Source organism: Leuciscus leuciscus, assembly GCF_965113295.1.
Source record: "Leuciscus leuciscus genome assembly, chromosome: 17".
NCBI lineage: Eukaryota > Metazoa > Chordata > Actinopteri > Cypriniformes > Leuciscidae > Leuciscus > Leuciscus leuciscus.
In genome coordinates, this window is record NC_138741.1 from 6042468 (window position 1) to 6066376 (window position 23909).

General features: G+C 38.4%; 1 protein-coding gene across 10 annotated transcripts in view; it reads left to right on the forward strand.

Annotated features, from left to right (window-relative positions):
• Positions 1-23909, forward strand: part of smoc1 (SPARC related modular calcium binding 1) — a 57690-nt gene that overhangs the window by 28223 nt on the left and 5558 nt on the right. For 3 of the 10 annotated variants that reach the window (XM_082143800.1, XM_082143803.1, XM_082143808.1), the window contains 7 exons: positions 455-544; positions 653-733; positions 8521-8713; positions 10055-10137; positions 14095-14200; positions 15285-15529; positions 17386-17419. In XM_082143800.1, coding sequence (XP_081999926.1) covers positions 455-544; positions 653-733; positions 8521-8713; positions 10055-10137; positions 14095-14200; positions 15285-15529; positions 17386-17419 — 832 coding nt within the window. Of the gene's footprint in view, positions 1-454; positions 545-652; positions 734-8520; positions 8714-10054; positions 10138-14094; positions 14201-15284; positions 15530-17385; positions 17440-23909 lie in introns of all 10 variants that reach the window. The other 7 variants (XM_082143802.1, XM_082143804.1, XM_082143806.1 and 4 more) reach the window with 4 other exon arrangements.

The following is a 23909-nucleotide window of genomic DNA, read 5'->3' on the forward strand; positions in this document are numbered from 1 at the left end:
GGTTTTCGCTGCCACCTTATTGTGGCTTTAGCACTGTGGCTTTGGCCCCTCCACTGCCAGGGCCTACAATGATGTGAGCCACAAGGAAATCAGCCAGAATGCAATAGAACATAAGTGGGTAAGTACTGTAGGACGTTTGACATTTCTCAATTATCATGACACTTTTGACTGAGTGTGTTAAATTATCTACAATTGCTTGTTTATACACAATTGTATTACTATTTATCTAAACAGTATGCATATGAAAGCTAATTTACGCATTCTGAGATGTGTGTGTCTGTTCTTGAGTGGATGAATACTCTTATTTTATCTGTGTTTTCTGACTTGTATTTTCTCTCTTTGTACCCTCTATCCCTCACCCACTTTGTTTTCTGTGCTAATGGCCGGGCCATGTGCAAATCCCAATCATTCAACAGTTGTGGAGAGTAGATTGTATTAACCTCAATAATGGTAGTCTCTTTCCGTTTCTTTCTCACCCTCAATCCAGATGATGGCTCCAAGCCCACACCAACCATGGAGACGCATGTTGTCCCAGAAGGTGAGGGTAAGTTTCGACCACATGCAAATACAAGCAACATGGGCATGAGTCTTGCATTTATGTATATGACTGATATACAAGTGCAAATCAATGTTGTTTGTTTTATCACCACAGAGATTACAGCTCCAACATTGTGGATTAAGCAGCTGGTGTACAAAGAGAACAAACAGAACAGTTCAAACAGTAGGAAGTCAGGTGAGAATCCATCCATCCATCCATCCATCCATCCATCCATCCATCCATCGTCTGTCTGATATATTCTGCTCTATCAATTTCAGTTGTCTCACAATGCTTAATAGCTGATTTGATTTCTTAAAGATATAAATGGAAAGAAAATCCTGTTAGTCCATTTCCCTCTTAAAACAGTAATGACCAAAAACACACAATTTCAAGCAGAGCTTTGTGTTGACACACACAAGACTGATGGCCAGCCTACACAGCTAGAAATATTTCAAAGCATCGTCATTGCAGCGTCCAAGTTGGTACATTCAAGCGCCCTTGATTGTGCAACATTTCTGTTCCAGTTTTAGATTTAATATTCAGCATGTCCAGGGAGGAGAAACCCAACACCGCTAGAATTATGGCGCCCCTCTTTCTCTGTTTGTCTCAGCTCTCCTCTGTGTAATTTGTTTAGCTTTCTGTGTCTCCTTTACAATTTCCTTCAAATGAGTCGAGCACCCTCTGGGCATGCTCAGTCAACTCCGTCAAGTTCTGTGAGGTTTCTGGGCAGTGCGGTTGAGAGGTAGAGATCCGAATATTTGTGGCACAGGAGGAGAGCAGATTGAATGTGTGTGTGTGTGTGTGTGTGTGTGTGTACTTGTACAACTATCTTTGTGAGGACCAGTTTGAGTTTTAGACCATTGGAGTGAGGACAAAGAGAGTAAATTGAGGACATTTTGGCCGGTCCTCACTTTCTGAGAGCCTTTAAAGGCCTGTTTGAGGGTCAAGACTTGGTTTTAGGGATAAGGTTATAATTAGGTTAAGGGTAGGTTTAGGGTAAGGGTTTGGGTTAGGCACTTAGTTGTGATGGGTAAGGTTAGGGTAAGCAGCTAGAGATTGCATTGTGTCAATGAAAGTCCTCATAAAGATAGATGTACAAGAATGTGTGTGTGTCGTATACGTCAGATTGTGTATGCAGTTCCAGTGGCGTTCCCTTGTTTATTGCCTGGGTGGCCTATAATTGGTAAACATTGAAAAATAATCAATTTATTTCACCAGAGAATTATTGACAAAATTTTGACAAAAGATATTCTGTGCTGAAGGAAACACTTACCTTGAGCTGACACGTTGTATATCTAATCTGACACGTCTTTGGAACGCTTCAGAGTCTCCTCCTGTGACCAATTAGCATCTGTTGCACATCAACACTATTCAACCAGAGTAGCAGATCCACGGTCATCACAGGGGTGCTATTGGTGCAGAAGTGACGGAGTTGGCACCGGGCTCCACCGTTGCTGCTCATGGGAGTGTGTGGGATCTGGAGTAAATTGAAACACTGAGATGTTGTTTTTGCTGCTAAAGTAAATCTCGAAGAAAGCCAAGTTTCCATCTCTCAGTGCATTGTGGGTGGTACGCATCAGTTCGATCTTTCACACATCAACTCGTGCAGTTATAACAGAGAACATGCTCATCTGAGGTGAGGTAAATTGTGTGTTTCTTTGGTAATTGTGGTTGTGGTCCCCATGAAACAGAACAAGCATTATTATCATTGTGTCCCCTAAGATTTAGGGGTAGTAGTAGCATTACAGGTTTGGACTAGCTACTGTATACAAAGCTCTCTATACTGGTTTGAGTGCAGGTATAGATATTCGGCAAAAAAAGGATATATAGAGTTACCGTGATGCCGCAAGCTCTAGAATAGCCTTTTAACCATGGTGCAAACCAGCAATTTTGTCCTTTGTGCCTTAAAACTTATAGGGTCGCAATTTCCATAGACATTTTGGGACCAGCACATTGGCCTCAAACTACTACTTCTAATCCTTATGTATTGTTATTGTTATTTTGAACCCGACACAGTGTGAATTAAAATACTTTTTAATATAATTTTAAAGAACTGAGTAAATTCTGATAGTCAATCAGTTTTATTTATCATTTCAGTGCTATATCAACTAAAAAAGGGAAAATATTTAGACATTTCTTTTTAATGTTCTGCACCAACCTTGTTATATTTTGAAATGTTTCAGGCGTGATTGTTATGGGTATTATATTATATTATATTTAGTGCTGGGCAACGATTAATCACATCCAAAATAAAAGTTTGTGTGTACATAATATATGTGTGTGTACTAATTATTTTGTTTATAAAAGATTAATCGTAAGTGATCGTTGCCCACCACTAATTATATTATATTATATTATATTATATTATATTATATTATATTATATTATATTATATTATATTATATTATATTATATTATATTTAAATTACTTAAGTTACCTGTGTTTTTTATTGTGGCCCCCAAAAATACATGATACCAATCCTATGATTTTATATGAGCAAATCAACCAAACAGAAAGAAGAGGAAAGATGTTTTCTTTTAACGTGGAAAGACGTAAATTCTTTTTCTGTTCTTAATCTATTTATATTCTTATTTTATTCTATTAGTACAGCTTGTTAAAATGTGGGCATGCAATTGGCTGATATTTTAATGAATAACAAACATTTAAATATAAAATGTAATTGATTTTCTTTTGCATTCTACAGAGTTAAAACCATTAAACCACTGTATATGACAGAAGTTCTGTATCTTGTTAAATAAAGTCTGTAGTCATAAGTCATGGGAACACTAATGAGGAATAATCCCAATTTCTCAGAATGACCCGATATGGTAAGTCACTTATAACCAGGATGTGTCACATGCCCAGGAAGTTATTAAGCGATCATGGGCTCATTCTCTGTGAAAAACAATATATTGTGTTTCTCGATATACATCCAGTCACCAAAACTACTACTGGCCATGTGAAGGAAATAAAAATGAAGAGGTTAGAGTACTTCTGAGGATGAGGACATGTTTGACATGATTGTCTATAAACCTTTTCATTTAGCATATTAAAGTTTGAGGAGAACATGGTGCCCACCCCTCCTCTTCTGGCCCATCGTGCCCTCTTCTGTTACGTTATGAGCTCAGAATGCATAGATCCAAGACTGGAGTGATTACTTTCCCCACAGCTGAAAACAATTGCAGGGACGGCATATGAAGAAAGAGAGATAGAAAGAGAGAGTGAGATATATGCATCTAAAACAGAAAGGGAGAGAGAGAGAACACTTTGTTTAAAGGAGGCTGATAAGTCTGAGTTTCAAGCTATTTTGTTTGGCCTGATCTTGGCACGATGAAACACATGAGGCTCTGATTTTCAGCCGTTATAGTGAGGAAATCAGCAGAGTTTACCTACAACATACCGCGCATAAACTAATCAATACCAGCCTGTAAACACTGAGAGAGAACAACAGCAAAGCATTCTGGGAGCAATGAGGTCTCACCTCGGCTGTATCTCACTTATGTCTGTTTGTTTAAACAGAACTCATGCAACTCACTTCTTGGAATAAAAAGGGACAGAGTGCATAAAAATGACTGAACTCTGAAAAGAGAGGAGGGTCAGATCAAGTTTTACGTGCAGATCTTAAAAAAATGAATGCATAACAAAAATGTGACGCAAATAGGATTAAATGGGATCTGAGACTGTCCATCCTTTTCTGTCCTGTTTTATTGTATTATGGCGAGAGAGAGAGAAAAAAAAACAATTTCTTTTGGGAATCCCATCTGCTTGGCGCCAGTATACCCTCGCTACAATAAACAGTGCTAAATAATTTAGATATGAAGGAACCTTGGCGGGAAGCGCAGGAGTCATGGACTCTGCCGTGAACACTTGAATGTGGATTGTGAGCCCATCTCTGGAAAAGAGGACGTTTTAATGCTCTCCCCCGTTCCTTGTCTTCACAGTCAGGTTCCACTTAAAACACCCCAAGCCTTGTTCCCGATCGTGCCAACGCTGTCAGAACTTACCAGAACTGTTTGTAATGAAGACAAAAGCAAAAACAGAAGGATTTGGTTACACTGAACGGGCTTGTAGCTCATGGTTTTCATTTGGAGGCTCAGACGAACACTCTGAGTGGGCAGTGCTGTTCTCAGTTTAATTCTCTCACACTCCAGATCTTGTCCTTCCTCTGTTACCACCCCTCACCCTCCGGCCAGGAATTTTATACTTCGGTACAGATTCATTTGGGGACCATTTAGTGGTCCTCCTCTCCAAGTAAAACTAGATTAGTCATTGTTCTGTGGTGCTCGAGTTCGCAATGCATAATTCCGTAATCTCGTCCCATTATTTCTACAAACAGAACGTGGGTAATGTGTAATTTTTTGCGCTATGAGTGGGGCAAAATAGAATTGCAAGAATAATGTTTCGAATCATATTTCCCACACCACCATAGCGCCCCAAATGCATCTGCCATTGTTTGGTCAAACAGGTAATCCCGCCCCAATTTCATTTAGGATATGTTTACACGACAACGATGTACTAAAAATGGAAAAGTTTTTCCTTTGTGTTTTTCACGTACAGGCGACAATGTTTTCACAAGGATCCGTGAAAACGACAAAAAACGCGGTGTTATTCTGTCAGGCCAATAGTTGGTGATGTCACTTTGTAAAGAAACATCACTCGCCTATAGACATGTAATACACATGCATATGACATCACTGTTTTCACAAATTGGTGTTTTGTAGTTCACATGGAGACGATAACAGTATAGTTTTCAAAAACGAGCACTTTGAAACCCGTTTTAAAAAGCATGTGTTATCAGGCCCCCAAAACGCCGTTGTCGTGTAAATGAACGTCCAACACGCATAAAAAGTTTTCCGTTTTTAGTTAAAAATGGTTTCGTGTAAACGGCCCATATCGGTTCATATCACTTAAATACATGCATACATTTCATTAATTAATACGGACTGTTGAAAGAAGAAAAAATTTATTTTTCACTTCCTGTTTATGTGAATATTGTTATTTCCAACCCAGGCTTATTAAAATGTGTGCCTATGGCGACATATCTGCAAAATGATATTATGTTGTTTCTTGCACATTTCTTGAAATTTGTGAAATTCCAGTGAGTGGGGCTAAAAGTGCATTCAGATTAATGTAAATCTGGCAATGTTTTATTACATTGGCTGTTGTATGTATCGCGGTAGTTCTGAAATTAAATGTCCAGCGAGTAATGCTAAAATGTTAATGCTCTATCGGATTGGAAAATAACGTACCACCTACCCTAAACCTAACTGATAGTATTAACAAAAGCAAACTTGACGACAACCATGCAATTTTAGCTTGCAACCATGCTCTCCGCATCGCAAGTGCAGCGCTAAACCAGGTGTTTACTACATTAGAAAAGCTATATAAAGCTGGTTAATTGATGCATAACATCAAAATGTATTTGTTAATAGTTTTGAGATGATAACATTGCACTTGAATGCAAAAGAAATCCAAAAATGAAGGTAGAGGTGCATATTTCTAATGAGCCTAGGTTGGTTATTCGATATGTTAAGAAAAAATGAATGATAAACAAACAGTAGTTTGGGAACTTACAATGTAGTTTTATTAAAATATGTTAAATGGTCATAATCACTCATTTTAACCCAAAAAAAATAGAAAAAACATTTAATAAAGGTATCGTTATACTGTGTGTGTGTGTGTGTGTCCTTTGTGTTGAACACATTTATTTTGGGATTTAATGTCTAACTTGTGTGATTAATTAGTTACATTTTTAATCAGTGCACAACCTTACTTTTAGCATTACAAGAATGAAGAAACTGAAACGAGGAAGAAGAAAGGGAAGACTTGAGAGAGTTTTGTATAGCTTATGCATCTGCCCAATCTAATGATTAACAGCTTGAGTGTCCCGGGCTGTCGTGCAGAGGAAAACAGCGGTTCTGATAACTGTTCTTGCGGCACGATATTCACTAAACATCTGATTAAAAATGACATCAATCAGGAGTGTTAAAAAGCTCTTCAGCACCCTGCTAGCTGGATTAGCCTCAACATCTGCTGCTATTATACTTGGCCCGATGCACTACAAGTGAGCAGCGTACTAAATGGATTTCAACATAAATAGAGTTTTATGAGACAAGGTGTTAAAACATTTAAAAGATCATCTCTCAAGTGTCCATTGTGTTAATAAATACATGAAAATTAAATCCTAATGGCTCAGAAAAGAAAAGGGGCAAAGATGCCCCTTGAAAGTGTTTAAGTCAATTCTGCCTCAATTAATTTTAACACAATTTTGGTGAAAGTTTTATTGTAGCAGATATCAGTCAAATCTCATTTTTTAGATGCACAGATCTTTCAGGACTTGAATTGGTTCAACTCACAGATGTTGAATGAAAACATTTGCAACAGTGTTAATTAATGACGTTAACCATGAATGTAAAGTTGTCTCTTACAATCTGTTCAAATTAAAGGTGCAGTAAGCGATTTCTGAGAAACACTGTTGAAAGTGGATCGGACCGAGCAGCACAACACACTTGTAGCCAATCAGCAGTAAGGGGCGTGTCCTCTCATGATGGAAGAAAAGAGAGAGTGAGATTTGAAGAAAGACTGTAGAAAGAGAGATGGCTGAGAGACATTACAAAAGAGAAAAGCTCAGAGGAATTTCACTGGGAAAAGAAGGGTTATGATCAGGCAAGAGCTTTAGGACCCATGTTAATATTAGAAAAGCTTTCCAGCGCTGTTTGTTTGTTATCTTCACTTTATCTTTCACAAAGCATTATTTTGCTTCACTTCAGTTATGATAAAGAGATATCCGATCTTATATTGTGTGTTTGTGTATTTTGGGGGCGGAGCAATGAAGGGAGGGGTGTGTTTGTTTGGGTTGATTGCAAATATCAATAGTGTTTCTCAGAAATCACTTACTGCACCTTTAAGGGAGCATATGGTGAAAAGATTGATACTGTGGATGCATGACTCAAACTTGTGTTGCAAATGTTATGCTACTTGTAGAAAATCTGGCCTAATTATTTACATTGGTAAAACTGTATTCCGATGGTCCACTTTAGACATTCTGCTAACTATAATTAACTTTGCAACTACATGTCAACTACCAGTCAGTATTAGTAGACTGTCTGCTTAATATCTGCTAACACTTTATTTTGATGCTCCCCAACAGACATTCAACTGACTATAAGTAACTTTGCAAGAACATGTCAACTTATTCTACGTACCCTATCCTAACAGTCTACTAATACTCTAATGAGAGTTAGTTGACATGTAGTTGCAAAGTTGTTACATCAGTTCTACTTCAGTTAGTAGAATATCTGAAGTGGACTATCGAAATAAAGTGTAACCTTTACATTTTAAAGGCATGTACAAATCATTTCTATTTCAAATAAATGTGGTTATTCAAACTTTCTCTTTTAAACTTTCAAACTGACACTGTATCACAGATTCTGCACTACGTAAAGCAGCAAAAGAAAAGTTTTGAATGCATTTTTATATAAACGCAGCCTTCGTGAACATATGAATCTTCTTTCAAAAATGATAAAAACTTACTGATCCCAATATTTTTCCATCATTGTACAGGGTACAGGAAGAGGGAATAAAGTTATAGGGAGTTAGAGACATACAATGGGAGGTTAAAAGGAGGCTGCGTAAGTCTCTACAGTGTTCGCAAGCTAAACAAACAGAAGCACTTTTAACAACAAAGAACTGGAAGTTCTTCCACTTTGAACAGTGGCTCTAAAAAGACTGCTAAGAAGACAAAGACATTCAAACAGAAAATCTGGAATGGCATTAAGGAGACCGCCTCTCTGAGAACTTTGACTGTTGCCATGCCTCATGCTTTCCATGTGGTGACCCTGTTTGTACTTTGTACTAGCTCACTATATATAGACTATTGTTTTGCTTTATTGCCATTGTTGAAGAATATTAAACCATACTTGAAGTGCACTACCTGATATGAGAGATGTCTGTGTATTGAGTGTGTTTCTCATGGTTTTAGAGAAAGTTCCCTCTTGTGACCAGGAGAGGCAGACGGCCCAGGATGAGGCTCGGCAGAATCCGCGGGAAGCCATCTTCATCCCTGACTGCGGCCTGCAGGGACTCTACAAACCGGTCCAGTGCCACCAGTCCACTGGTTACTGCTGGTGTGTGCTGGTGGACACTGGGAGACCCATACCTGGAACTTCTGCAAGGTAAGACAGAAACAAACTGTCTTATGACAAATTTTGTAATTGTGTCATTAGCGCTGCCTAAGACATTAATATCAAGATATAAAATCAAGACTGTGCTGTAACCCCATTATTTATACGACATGTTTCTGGATGAGCTTGCATGCTCTAAACATCTCAAAATGCTAAAAGAATGGCGATCATCCAATGCGACTGATTAGTTTAGTTGTGGAATGTTATGACAATCGATTTTCTCTCCAAACCACAATCTTTATTTTTCCATGAGCAAAGCTGTCAGTGCTGAATTTTGTTTAGAAAGCACTCAAATTGAAAGCATGACACGTCCTGATGTGTTTCTACCCATTATGAGCTGTGATTTATTTTCCACTTTTGGAGATGTGTAAATTGCTCTCTTTTTCTTTTCTTTTTTTTTTGCCCTGGAAACATTGAGAAGGTTTAGCCAACTGGTTCTTGCTGAACGAAATTCGCAATATGAATTCAGGCATGGAGCCCATGCTGCCTCTGAACCATGCTGAGATGGCGTGATCCTTTGGATAGATGTTCTGGATGTTTCCGTTAAATCCTAGATTTCTGCAGTGTCATGCATTCTTATGTCTGTCTTACTAAAAACCAGTCAACCAAATTGGATCAAACAATGAAATCAAATACTCAGGGTTTTGTCATTTCTTCATGTGTTTGGATAGCTGTGTTAACTGAGACAGGACTTGTATGGCTGCATTTTTTTAGTCCTATCTCTGAATCTACAGTGAAGACCAAACTCTGCATTCTCTACGAACAAGAAAATGCGTGATGTTTGTCCATGATAATTTGGTTGCCAAGTCCTTATTTTTGTGGTTGTCAAAGTTCTCCGAGTTGTTGTAGGCACATAGCTAAGCGTTTGCTAGGAAGTTTTGGGTGGCTGCCTACTGTCCCAAGTCAAAAGACTCCATAAAAGCCATGATATATTCACTGTGAAGTTCTTTTTCATTCTACACTTTGGGGTAAGTTCAAAATACCTTTGCAGCATTACTGAGAACTGTAATTCAGCTCTCCAGTCCAGTCAAGTCATGTCGTGTTTATTTATATAACACTTTATACAATTGATTGTTTTAAAGCAAGCAGCTTTACAGTAGTAAACATGAAAAATGTCAATGTCGCTTTCAATTAGAATAACATCTTCAAGTTCTACTCTAAAGCAGCTCTCCAGTGTGTTCACGTTTTCACTCTCAGATGTCTGACTTCGACAGACTGAACTGAAGAAATGTGGCTCCACATAAGGCTTGTGTGGCTTTGTACAGATACTGATAATAGAGGAGAAGATGTATAAACATTGTAAAAGTGCCTCATGTTTGTGTTCTCCATCAGGTATAAAAAACCAGAATGTGACAGTGCGGCTCGTTCTCGAGACTCAGAGATGGAAGATCCTTTTAGAGACAGAGATCTGACAGGTGAGCAGAACAGTTGACATGAGGTGCAAATTCTCCCAATTTCTACACTATTCTATGTTGTTTTGTAGTATAAACAATGTCAGGTTCAGACTACACAATATTTTTGTCAGATTGTGTGATTTTTTACTCCTAAATTCTTGTCATGTGTTGGACAAGAAGCATGTCCGACTACATGTTGTTTCCAAACCAATCATCGTTTGTCGTATTTAACGACGTGCGTGATGTCATCAAGAAAGCGGGACTAGTCAATGACTACGTTTACATGCAGCCAATATCCGGGTTATGGTCGGGTTAAGGTCACTATTTGGGTTTCTGAAACATTCGGAATAACGCGTTTACATGCGTGAGCAGAGAGAGTTACTCCTGTATACATGGAATTTACAATATCCCGATGTAAACGGCGACGCGCGGTTAGCGTCTGGACGTACGGACTTCCTTAAGACGCAATATGCGTCATTTCCGATTCTTTTTCCTGTATCCAAAGACAACAACAACAGCAGCAGCATGCGGATAATGAATAGTTCGGGGAAGATAGCGATCGCCTTTGTTTGCGCTTTCCTCCTCGCTCCAAAAGTGTGGTGCTGTGCTGCGTCTCGCCATGTTTACCTCTACTTCTTGTTTACTTCCGGTATACTGCACGCGGGTTTCTGTATGCGCCGTCCCTACTCAAAAGACCAAGATTCCTTGCGAATAGAACATGCGCAGAACACAAATCAATGTCCCTTTTGATGGGGATATGCCGATACGCGTTTACATGACCAAATATTCGGGTTAGAAAGGGGGTACCCCAGGTATAATATCCGGGTTTTTAAAAACCGGGATATGAGCATATCCGGGTTTTTGCCGGTGTTTACATGGCCGTGCGCGACCGGGTTATTGCTAATATCCCGGTTTTGAACGGGTTATTGGCTGCATGTAAACATAGTCAATGACTTCCCGGAAACAAGAGCATAAACAAACAATGGTTTATCTTAATGCTAATTCTAGTACTCACCGGGTTGCTGAAGCTCCTCTGCTATCGTTCACCAGCATTTATCTTTTTTCCCTCTGTCGTTGTAGTCCATCGAGGAAACATCATAAAGGCTGGAGTATTGTTGCTCTAGCTCCACAAACCTTTCCTCCATTGCTCTATTTCTGTCTTTCGTTTCGCCATGTTTGAAAGCTGTGTATGGAAGAGCTTCTGTGCTCTTATTGGTCAACGTCACAGATGTGATGGAAAAAATGTAACATGCTAGGCTTCCTGTCAGGACGTTGCGAAGCATTGCAGATGCGCTATGACACTATACGAGGTAAAACGATTGATTCGTGCATCCCAAAGCCCATTGTTGTTTACGAATCACCACAACACCCTAAGTCAAACAGATCATGACAAAATAGGGCTGATATTGTGTAGTCTGAACCTGGTATAAATGTCATACACTAGATGGTAGAGTACATAGTGTGAAGTATAAGTGCATAAATGTATATTATGTAATTTGGGACACAATATGGACTGTTTTCTGTGAGTGTATGCACACAGAAATGCCTCTGTTTGTTGTGCATTTTTTGCATTGAAGCGTTTAACTTTATGTGGCTTGAAACAATCTGTATGCTTCATGTAGAGAGCTGTAGTTATATTGATCACACATTCTCTGTACGTTTGCCCCGTTTTTCCACTGATGCCACTGTTCATTCTTGAAGTCTGCTAGAATAGACTCGCGATACTGGCGTGTTGTCCATGACACGGCATGGCGTTTGCCGTCCAGTGTGCGACCGGCTTAACTGTCTTCACTAGTACATTACATGTCACTCCTTCTGTTTATATGTAGGCTACATCATTTCTAAAATAGATAGATAGTTCCTGACTGGTTATACAGTGTACCAGTCATTTGTTAGCTTTATTAGCTATTAGCTTTGAGGTCATTAATAAGCTATAAGATAGTGTACTCCTCAAAGTCTATTTCCTCTTCTGGGACAATGGATCGAAATTATAAATTATTTATTGATTATTTTCCCAATCAGATGCTCTTTAGAATGAGAATATCCTTCCCCCTGCAACTAACTAGCGAGTAGAGGGCGGCTAATGGCTATGACCCACCTAAAGCCTATTGTTATTTTCTTTTCTTTTTTTTACGTGCAACAATGACTGATATTGCTATGGAAGCTTGTTTCCGCCACAGAATAAAACAATTGAAAAGATAATTGCGACTTTTTTTCACAATTGCGACTTTATATCTTGCCATTCTGACTTTTTTTCTCAGAATTGCAAGATGCTTTAAAGTCGCAATTGCATGTTATGGAGTCAGAATTGAGATTTAAACCTGCAATTCTGATTTTTTTTATTTTTTTATTTTTTTATTTTTTGCAATTGTGAGTTTATATCTTGCCATTTTGACTTATTTTCTCAGAATTAATAGATAAACTCGAACTTTTGAGTTATGACCAATTCTAAGACTTTATTACAAGCAATTGTGAGTTTATATAAGGCAATTCTGACTTTATAACTCCCAATTACAAGTTTATATCACACAGTTGTGAGATAAAAAAGTCGCAATTACCTTTATTATTTTTGTATTCAGTGGCGGAAAGAAGCTTACATATATTGCTAATATGTTTATTTAAATTATTTCATTGTATATTTTCATTCTCCTTGACTATGCTTACAATAAGAGTATGGTTTTCTTTTTGTTTCTGCTAATAATGTTTGACAAATGGTTGCAAGAACATGTACCACATGTTAGCATTTAAAGGTGGTTTTCCCTAAAAATATTAGGCTTTCGCTCATTCCAGTTCTTTCCCTTTCATTTAGAATTTCATTGTAACTCCTTTATAATTCCCCATCTGGTAAGTTTACAGAGTAAAACATGGCTCCTGACTGGGTAACAGATGTGTGGAGTAGTTTATGACGGCGTGGACCACTGGGGAGGACAGCAGCGGGGGGCCGAGAGGTGCTGTCAGTGCCCAGGGGGACTTCAGTCAAATTATTTTTATGTACTCTACTTGAGTGCAACCTGGCACCAGAGCAAAGAGTTTTGGTTTCATCCTTTCAACACAGGAATGGGGGGGAAGAACTTTTGGATAGATGTACTATAACTATTTCCACAGGCCAAATTCCACTACAAGGCCTACCTGTGGCATCATCATACTAGTGCAAACAAACAAACAAACTCATGGCTGATCTACATCAGGGCTTCCCACAAGCTGGCGTTATGAAGTATACATCTGTCAAATATAGTATGGGAAGTTTGACAAGATGAGTCTGATTCCATATGTTCTAATTTAACACTTGGGCTGAGAAGCACTGAGCCGGCACGTCATCACACTTGTCCAAACCTTACAGATACTAATTGGAGTCACCTGGTAAGCCACAGGGCCCCACCTCCCAAACTGCCCTCAACCAGCTAAATTAGAGTGAGGATGGCACGAGAAAACCTAAATTAACCAAAGTGAAAATGTAAACTGAGATTATTTTATTACATTCTTCTGTTTTAAGTCACCCTTTAAGAGACACAATTAAGGCCGAAACATTGACTCAAGTAGTGCACGCCATTGCAGCCGAGCATCTGGGACAGTTAAAAAAAAGCGCTACCCAAGGTGTTCAGCAATGTGTCGTAAAAGTTAACTGGGCTGCGGTGGTCTGCGAAAGTGCCCTCGTCACCTTGTCGATCTAGCTTATTTGCTACTTTACATTTCACACGTGCACTCAAGCATTTGCAAATGCTCACATCTTTTGTTTGCCATATTTTATCTTTGAATTGCTATAAGATGTGCAGCCTTATTATCAGCGTTGACATTAATGTTAGAACAATCGTATTGCATGATGTTGTATATTTCATTGGGACAGCTTAATACGTTCCTCTCTAACTGTGGGCGTAATTGAAAAGGACATTTTAATGTTAAAAACACCTCTTTTGTGTTCTGCTGTAAGACTAAATGAGAATGCTTGTGGTTATGTTGGTCTCTCTTGAAATGTTACAGGGTGTCCAGAGGGAAAGAAAGTGGAATTCATAACCAGCCTGTTGGATGCCCTTACTACTGACATGGTGCAAGCTATCAACTCACCAACCCCCTCTGGTGGCGGGAGGTAAGAACTTAATATAGTAATGCGTTATTCACAAATGCAACAGCATTTTAGTTTAAATAAATAAATAGAATACAGAATACATTTGTATCAATTTGAAAATAAAACTGAATTGTCATTAGAATAAAGTAATAAAATTAGGAGAATAAAGCTGAGAAAAAAAATGTTATGAGAAAAGGCATAATTAGCAGAAAATGCTTTTTCAAATGAATGTGGAATTTAAAATGTTCTCTAAAATATTGATACTAGAGTGTTATGTGTTTATTTGCAAACCTTGATGACTAAATAACATTTTTAGATCAAAGTCGTAATGATTTGAGAATCACACTTTAGATTAGGGTCCAATTCTCACTATTAACTACCACTTTTGCCTCAATAGGATCGGATCGGATAGGATGGATAGGATAGGAAACTCCTAAAGGATAGGAAACTCCTAGGATAGGAAACTCAATAAACTCCTAATTTCTGCGTATTAATTATTAGTAAGGTAGTTGGGTGATTAATGGATGTAGAATATGGTCATGCAGAATAAGGCATTCATATGTGCTTCATAAGTTCTAATAAACAGCCAATATCCTAGTAATATGCATGCTTATAAGCAACTAGATAATAGTGAGAAATGGTCCCTAAACTAAAGTGTTACCCTATATGAGTATACACAGTATATTTAGTAGTAGTTCTTACTTGTGCAAAACGTCCCACCACAATGGTGGAGTTGGCCTGACAAATTTCCCACAACTTCCCACGTCTCTCTGATATTCTAATGCCTAGTGGCCAAGGATGATACGAGTTCAGAGTCTGAACACAATGTAAATCAATCAATTTTATCATGTTTTAATTGCAATTCTTTAAAAGAGGTTCCATTAATGTCCACATAGGACAAACAGTTCTGGATAAGTTGTGTTGATTTTAAGAGTTTTGTATATAGAATACAATTCAAATAGTAAAACTGAATCTGCCGAAGTGTGATGCAGTCTGTATCATTTCATTAGCTTCTGGTGAAAAAGTTTAAATTGTTAAGTTTTATAATAGTTTTATAATAGTAATATACAGTACACTGCTCCAACTGAGATTGTTTGTGCTCCAGGTTTGTTGAGCCTGACCCAAGCCACACACTGGAGGAACGGGTGGTACAATGGTACTTTGGCCAGCTGGATAATAATGGCAGTCACGATATCAACAAGAAGGAGATGAAACCCTTCAAGCGCTACGTGAAGAAGAAAGCCAAACCCAAACGATGCGCCCGCAAGTTCACCGACTACTGCGACCTTAACAAGGACAAGACCATCTCCCTTCAAGAACTCAAAGGATGCCTAGGAGTCAATAAAGAGGGTGTGCAGCTTTTCTGAATGCATTTATGATATAAAAACGGATGATAAAGTGCTTTGGTGGAACCACATTTGGCGAGGTTATTACGGAAGTTACTTAATTTCCCCTGGTACTTCCTGTTTCACTGAATACACAATGAAAGTTGGTGTTCCAACCTACTTCCTACCAGTTTGATATGTTGGATTAATTTGTATTCTGATGACATTGAACATATTGTAGGCTATACAAAGTAGAGTTCTCAACGGGCCTAAAAATTACAACCCGACCCGACCCGGCCCGTGGCTTTTAAAGCCCGGACCCGATGTAACCCGACACATCAACATGAATTATCTGCCCGAACCCGGCCCGCGGCCCGACGCCATGTCGGAATTTTTTTTTCTCATACATGTATTATCATGACCAGCAGACACAAATTCAAATCAACCTTTAATGTTCACGCCTTTTAACAATACAAACAACTGAAACAATAAACTTTAAATATATAAATAGGCTGTAGTAGCGATGGTGAATTCACCTGCGGCAAGTTTACTTTTACCAACTCCATCTTCTTCTCCAGGCTAAAGGCGTGCACGCAGCGGCGTCTGCCCCCACCCCTCTCCATGATGCACGTTGCACGCAGCAGCCAGACTTTCTTTACAGTGGACAGCAGCGATGATTAATAAATGTTTTTGTTTTTTTTACTGAGCGGAAAAGATTAAGCCCGAGGTCCGACCCGACCCAAGTCATTTACTTATATTTTCGACCCGAACCCGCGGGTCCCGTCGGGTTTGTCGGGCCGACCCGACCCGACCCGACCCGACCCGTTGAGAACTCTAATACAAAGTTATGTCATAAACTTGTCATCTCTGTATATTTAGCAAAAAAAAAGTTTAAAAAAGTTTTTAAAAAAGTAGACTTTGAGCTATACGCACATCCAGCCGGGTTCGTCACTTATTTGGGGTCCCCTGGAAACATTTCTGTTGTGTTCTGTTCTATTTGCAGCGCGTTTCTGTATTTGGTTGTGTTGTGAGTATTTGGAGCACACACGTGTTGTAAAACCGATGAAGATGTTTTCTTAATTGGCGGGTGTTTTTCTATTTGCATGTGTTTTCTTCAGTTGCAGTGCGTTGAGCTCTCTCGGCCTGGCCACCGTAACTTTGTCAAACAACATGACTTTATATCTCACAATGGGACTTTATATCTTGCAATGTAATAGTATATCCTGCTATTTGAGACTTAAAGGGATAGTTCACCCCAAAATTAAAACGATTCTGTCATCACTTACTCACCCTCATGAGTAAGAAACTGTATGAGTTTCTTTCTTCTGCTGATTCCAAAAACTAATCAGCAGAATTAGTTCAACTTCTTTTTAGTTCAACAGAAGAAATAATCTCGTACAGGTTTGGAACAACATAAGGGTGAGTAAATGATGACAGAATTTACATTTGTGGGTGAACTAAACTTTTAATTTCGATTAATTTTGATATTATGTCAATTACTTTTTAACTCCCAATTGTGACTTTAAGTCTCACAGTTGTGATTTTATATCTCACATATGAGTTTATAGCTCACAATGCTGCTTTATTTTTTACTTATCATCACAATTTGAGTTCATGCTAAAAAAACCAAAAGAACATGGGAGTAAACAAGGCTCAGGAAAGACAACCGAAAAACATTCTTTATAACTCTTCTTTAGTGACTGTATAACATGAGTCAAATACTGGCACAGAGACATCTTTGTAAGATTCAGTAGTTACTGAATACAGGAAAAATGGTGGAAACATCGATAGTAGAAAAACACTTGTCTGGGAAAACATGTTACTCAGATCTTTTTCTTCTTATTAACTTACATCTGTCTTTCTTGTATGTTCTGTTTGCAGGTAGCACTACAAGCAGCAGCAGTCAGGGGACAAGGCAAGGGACAAATTTGTTCAGTAAGGCCTGACTAATTGCTTTCGCACTAACATTTGCCTCAGCAGCTGCAGAGAGCACAACTTATAATATATTAACAATATGAATAGATAGCCAGCAATGTAGTGAATAATATAAACCTTGGCTTTTTACGATGGAGACGGCATGAATGATGCGTCTTTATGGCCACCCACATTGTGTCTGTGTTTGTGTGTGCATGTATTCTTTGTGAGCTGGATTACTTTAATCAAAGTTTTTCATGGTTGTCATGGTGCTGTATATAATTGAGTCAGAAGTGAACTATTCTCAGATAATAATCAGGGTCTATAAAAGTGGAGATAAAAAGAAAGTGACATCATTACTTTGAGTAATTTGGTGGAAAATTCACATTCAACTCCTAGAGACTGTTGAGCTGTCATCTCAGTGAGGAAAATATGAACCTTTGCTCGTAGGCACTTTTTTTTTTAAGCCAAACTTTTAGTTGACAAGAAAGTGCAAATGAAAATCACAACAAAAACAACATATGGAAACTGTTGTAAAAACCTTAGAAATAACAATACCGTAAGTACACAATTGTATAATACTATTGTTGTGAATTCATGCTTTAGCTGTTTAATGTCTGTGTTCAGAGCATATTCACAATAGCAATGTTTCCATCCACCAACTATTATGCGCATTTTGGGATATCATGTAAAAAAACATCTGGACGGAAATGGCAAGATGCACATAAATGCACTCGTTTGTTTCGAATACATTTTTTATCCGATAAGAAAACATGCACATAAACTACGATGGAAACACATTTACCGAATAAATCGATGCGGATCAAAACAATCACGTGACTTTGCGCGATGGGACGGCATAACTGGACTACCCAGACAGCAACAAAGTGTTGGTCCAGATCCGGCCCACATCTGGCACACGTGGAATCCACACGTACCAGATGTGGGCCGGATCTGGGCCGACACTATGTTTTGCACAGCATCTGAAATGGTGTTTTGGTTGTTCTGATATGCCTGAGTAAAATCTGTCATCAAAGTGGTTAATTACCTTCCAGAACTGTATTACACGACTGCGTTCCCGAACAGGAGGCGTCTGCCTTGAAACGCAAGATAACACATTTAGTGCACTTCGTCTGCGCGCTCTGAGGTGCAAGTCATTTATTATATATATAGTGGCTTCTCCTACTTTTTCCACCAGACAGTGGAAAATTAGAATGCTAATTAACCAGCTAACAAAGTGCTTCTGTTTAGCAATGTTCGTTCATTGTTCTGCTTCAGCTCATGCAGCTCAAGTGTGCCAAATTTCCTGCGTTTATTGACTATGTGCAAAGCAAATTAAATAAGATGTGCACAATGGTGTAGTGAGGTCATGTACCAGCTAAATTATGGTGAACAGCCCTTGGATTGGAACTTGGAAGCAACGACTTAACCTCAGATAACTAGGCCGGATGGCGCGGTATCCCACAGTCCACCTGATCCTCCACTGATCGAGTTAAAATAATGCTCCATCCCATCATTAACTGCACCAGAAGTTCTGCTATTCCATCACTGGCCGAGAGACTTGCTACTTATGTTACTTATTACAAGAAGACATCCCGTCTAATAGCTTTTGTTGGACAAAAGTTGCAGGTTTGGAGTTACTCTCTTCTCCTCAAACACATCATTTGTTCTGCTTCATAGATAAGCAATGACAAGTGCATTAGTAGGTCTGTAAAATGTTTCCATCCTCATAAATCTAGTAGGAGAATACGATTTCCAAAATAACCACCAGGAGTCACTGGGTTTTTTAACTCTTTTCCGTTTTACATAAACAATTTTTTTTTAAATTATATAAATATATATAGTGCTGTCATGAATATGGCTGTATATTACCAGGCTATGAGAAGGAAAGTGTGGTTTTGATATCAATCCTGATGTGCTTCTCCATATCGGCCTCCTCTGGTTTGCGGTTCTCTAAAGTGGAACTTAAGGGGAGAAATTATTTATCCAAATGCTATAATTCAGTGTGTCCAGACCCACCTGTTTCTCTTCGCTAAATTACAGCGTGAGGTTTAATTCATTGGGCTCCTGTGTGTAGACGCTCAGAAGTCATGCGCAGCTTTATAACTGGTTTGAATAAGACTTTGTGGCACCATTTACTTCACATTTGATTAGTGGTAGTCTTCAGTGATATTTTCTTTAGAGCCAGAGAAAAAACACACTTATTTGGAAGCATGACTGTTTATTTGAAATGATGGCAACTGTAATAGCTCTGAGACCGAGACTGTCTCACTTGTGTTTTTTTGTTTTTTTTACCGTTTTGGAGACAGAGACACGGAGCAGAAAGCAGAGACGTTCTGTCTCATAGCACGATGACAAGTCGCTCTCTCGCTCCTTCTCCTCACTGTCTGACTTTTGCCAGCCAAAATGTTTTGCTTGTAGTTAGGTGTTTAGCATTTGATGACAGGCTCGCTAGCCCACTAGCACCGTTTCTCGCTAGCTCGCTCTCCGACCAGTGGGATTCCCTTGTTATTAGTCGCATAGCTGCTGTTTACCCTGGCTTGTGGGTTCTGGTAGCCTAGCAGAGACCCAACAAGGACCCAGCGAGGGCTGAGCTCATGTGTTTACCCTGGCGCTGCCCACTTCAACCTAAAAACAGTGGCCGGGAAAGAGCAGAAACTCAGGCCCAGTGGACCGTGACTAGCACTGCCAAGATAAACAGCTGCTTGGTTTGGAGAGCTGAGGGGGCTTCTCCTGCCCACAGCCAAAGAGTTTGCTTTTCGACACCCCCCCCCCCTCGAGTGTGATGAATTGGGCCAAGCTTCTCCTAAAAGACATTTTTATGTCTTGTCGCTTAAGTGTACTGGAAGTAAAATTGATGAGTCTGATGTAGTCGGGATTTGGGACCGTGCACTGCCAAAATATGGCAGTGATGAGAGCCAATGGACATTTCCTTCATCTGGCTGTGGCTGTTTGACAGTGAATGTATGACATTTATTTAGTTACAATATTAGTTGCTGCAATCCAGACACCAGAATTATCTCTTTAAAATGCTGATGATGCTCCTTACTTCACTGTGCACCTGGATATATGGTTATAACCTGGGCCATTCGTAGGGTTTTATAAATACAGAGGTGCCAAAATTGAGGTTTTCTTAACCCAATGGTGTTCCTCAAGTGGTGGTCAAAAATGACCTTTTTTTCAATGTAATGAATGTACTATATTTTATTTTGACAATGTTTTTTTTTTTATTGAAAAAAAAAATGTTTTAGGGGATTTGCTTGGGACTAAATTATATTTATGTAGTTATAATCCATTTATTACCTGTTAACCACTTTTTGAGCATGAAATTTCTAAATTCAACTGTTTTAAATCTTGAATGCTTTGGAGCACAGACTTAAGTTTGGACTCTTTTTAAAGAAGAGACTTGGTTGATTATTGCTGAAGTAAAAAAAAAAAAAAAAAAAAAAAAAGTTAACTTAAAAAAACTTTATAGCGGTTTAAGTTTATTATGAAAAATGCAGAAAAATGTTTTCAGGTTTTAAATGAGAAATATATTTTCCAAAACATGTTTTACTCTAAAACTGTGAGAAAACCAAAGCCATAAATCTAAACAAATCGTGTTCCAATTTTGAGGTTGATATTTCAAAATATGAGCTTTTAGTAAGATTTTATTTGGGCGCAGTACCAAACGTTTCCACTGTGTGAAATTGTTTCCCATTCATTTTCAATGCGGTACAATCGTGATGCGCGTTTTCAGGGCCATTTAACCTTTTTGAATCAAGGTTGTGTGTGCATGTGCGCGTGGGTGCGTGCCTGTGCGTGTTCCTGTGCATTCACATAGCAAGTGCCAAAACCTTTGCCAAGTTTCATATCATTCCGATAAAGTAAAAAATTTAATAAAAACTATGATATAAAAATTTTCCGTTCGAAACCGAAGAGCACCACAAATTAATTTACTGAAAGCTACCAGAAAACCTAGCTTATTAAATTCACTGACAATATGTGCTCATTCAATATTAATCTTATGTCTAATACGTTGAAAATGGCTCCTTGAATGTGTGTTGTGTTGTCACCTTGACAATTATGAATTACATTACATAAATCACATTACAATTAACACATACACATTAATCGCAATCAAGTAGGACTGTATTTTTTCAGTTCAAAATGGCAAAATTAGTCAGTTAATTTATTAAACTCTTTACTAGTTTAAATCCCTGATTAATTCTGTCCGTCGTTTAACATGTCTTTCATAAAACAGCTGTCAAATATTCAATATTTAGTTTAGCTACTTACATCTTATCCCATACTGTCAACTGAAGCTTCGCTCTGGAATTCGTGTTCAGCAGCCCACCTACATTTATTTGATTATTAATCTTAAACATTGACATTGAGGAGCACTATTAGCTTAGAACTATGACAGATTTATTCAAATATGCATTAAATATTGAAGAAAAAGTTAAGTAAAACTATAATAAATATGTAAAATAATGCCAATTGGGATTTATTGGCTGGGAGGCGGGTTCAAAGTTATTTTATCAAGATGAAGTGTTGTTGAATATGCTATTCACTATCAAACTATCTATCATACAGGCATTCTTTTCTTTGTAAGAAACTCAGAACTACATGCACTAATTATTAGTCTCTAATGTGCGGCTTGGCTTTTATGTTTTTGTTGGAAATTAAGAGGGCTGTTAAAACAGGGGTGGCCATCCTTCCAGGCTAATTGTTTAAGGAGAAATATCACTATATGGGACTCACCTGCTCTGCACATTTCTACAGATTCTACCAGTGCATTGTAACACTTATTTTGGTACTTCCTCTCATTAATGCAGTTTATAGTGTTTTAGCAGCATATTTGAGATAGCATGCATGCCTCTTAACTGTTTTTGAGCTTTAAGTGCTAAAAATGGCCAGTTGCTCTTGGATGGACTAAAAGTAGATGTCAGACTGAAGAAGTTTTAGTGAGCTGGAAAATACATCAGTTTGTTTGCTTTAATTTTGACAGCAGACGTGAGACTCAACTCTTATTTCTTGCGTTAGAAAGAGACTTTGTTTGTACGTGCCATTAGCCTTGTGAAAAAGACGCTTCTGACGCAATCTGGCTGGGAGAATGTTGCAGACACACTGATTTGTTGCATCTTAGTCATTTGCGATAATTATGGATGACATCATGGTGATGTTTTCTATGGAGTATGCAAAAAAAAAGGAAGCAGACTACTTGCTCACTTGGGAAATTTGGCGCTGTCTGGGAGTGAATCGCCCTCGCTTTTTTTTATTATTATTCCTTTTCAGTAGCTCAAGTCCAGCTTGAGTTTATTGTATGTTCAGATTATATAGCATTTGGTTTTAAATTTCCTGTTTTTGCAGTGCCCAATATTTTTTTATAACTAGGGTTATGATACAGAAATGCAGGTTGCAGGTCTGAGATTATGTTAAAAAAAAAAAATCTGATATTGATTTTAAGGAATTTTTTTTGTTGACGAGTTCTAAACACTATTGGTATTGCATTGGGTTTCCACTTAATGCCCAATTTGAGAACCACTATAATATTCTGTATCAACACCTGATTTTGCAGAATACTAGTAGTACCCCTCTAAATGTTGAACAGATCATGCACAATATACGTTTTGAATCAGCATCAGTGATACCTTGATGCACAGCACACCTTTTCTGCCACAAGGCAGTATCCTCCCCTTCCAGGTCTCCAATGTAAGGCCTATAATCAGAGATCAGCAGTCAGGTAAAGCAGCTCTCAGACACACTGGATCTGGTTTCCCCGGCCTTTATCAGATGAGGGGGACGGGGGTGAGCAGGGAGAGGCTTTGTGTCCTTAATGGCACAGTCATTTCATCACTTTACCGCTCTGAAAGAGTAGAGGCCAAAGTGGACCCTTTTTCTGGTGCCTGTTAATTACCGAAGGGAATTGGGCTTTTGAGAAGAATGAGTATGCAGACACTGAGAGCTAAAAGAATTCTCCACGCTAACAGACAAACAAGACATACTCTCAAATTCGCCTCAAAACCGCCCCCGCAACTATGTTTAATAGGTATGTTTGCTGTGGTATATTTATAATTCAGTATAACATGTTTCTGTCAGTGTTGGGAAACTATCTTGAAAATGTAGCTTATAAAACAGCAAGCTAAGTATAATTTAAAATAGTTCAACCACAGTTAAATAAACTGCTCTTTTGAAAAAGTAGTTCTCTATTCTACAAGCTAAAAGCTAAAGACATTGAAGCTAAGAGGGTAATTCTAGCAATCAGGGTGAAAACAACGAGTGATCCTATAGCTAAGCTAGTAAATTCTGCAGGGACTCGAAATAGTTAAAGTTTTTATTGATTAATTTACATGTGCAAACCAATTGACTAGAATGAATCAGACAAACTTCCCAGAGAAAGGACCGCATGTAGCGTGTAAAACCTCACTTCAGTTCACTATAAAGCTATAGTGCAAGACATTAAAAATGACAATTTTATAGTGACAATTGTTGGAAAAGTAGGTTGTTAC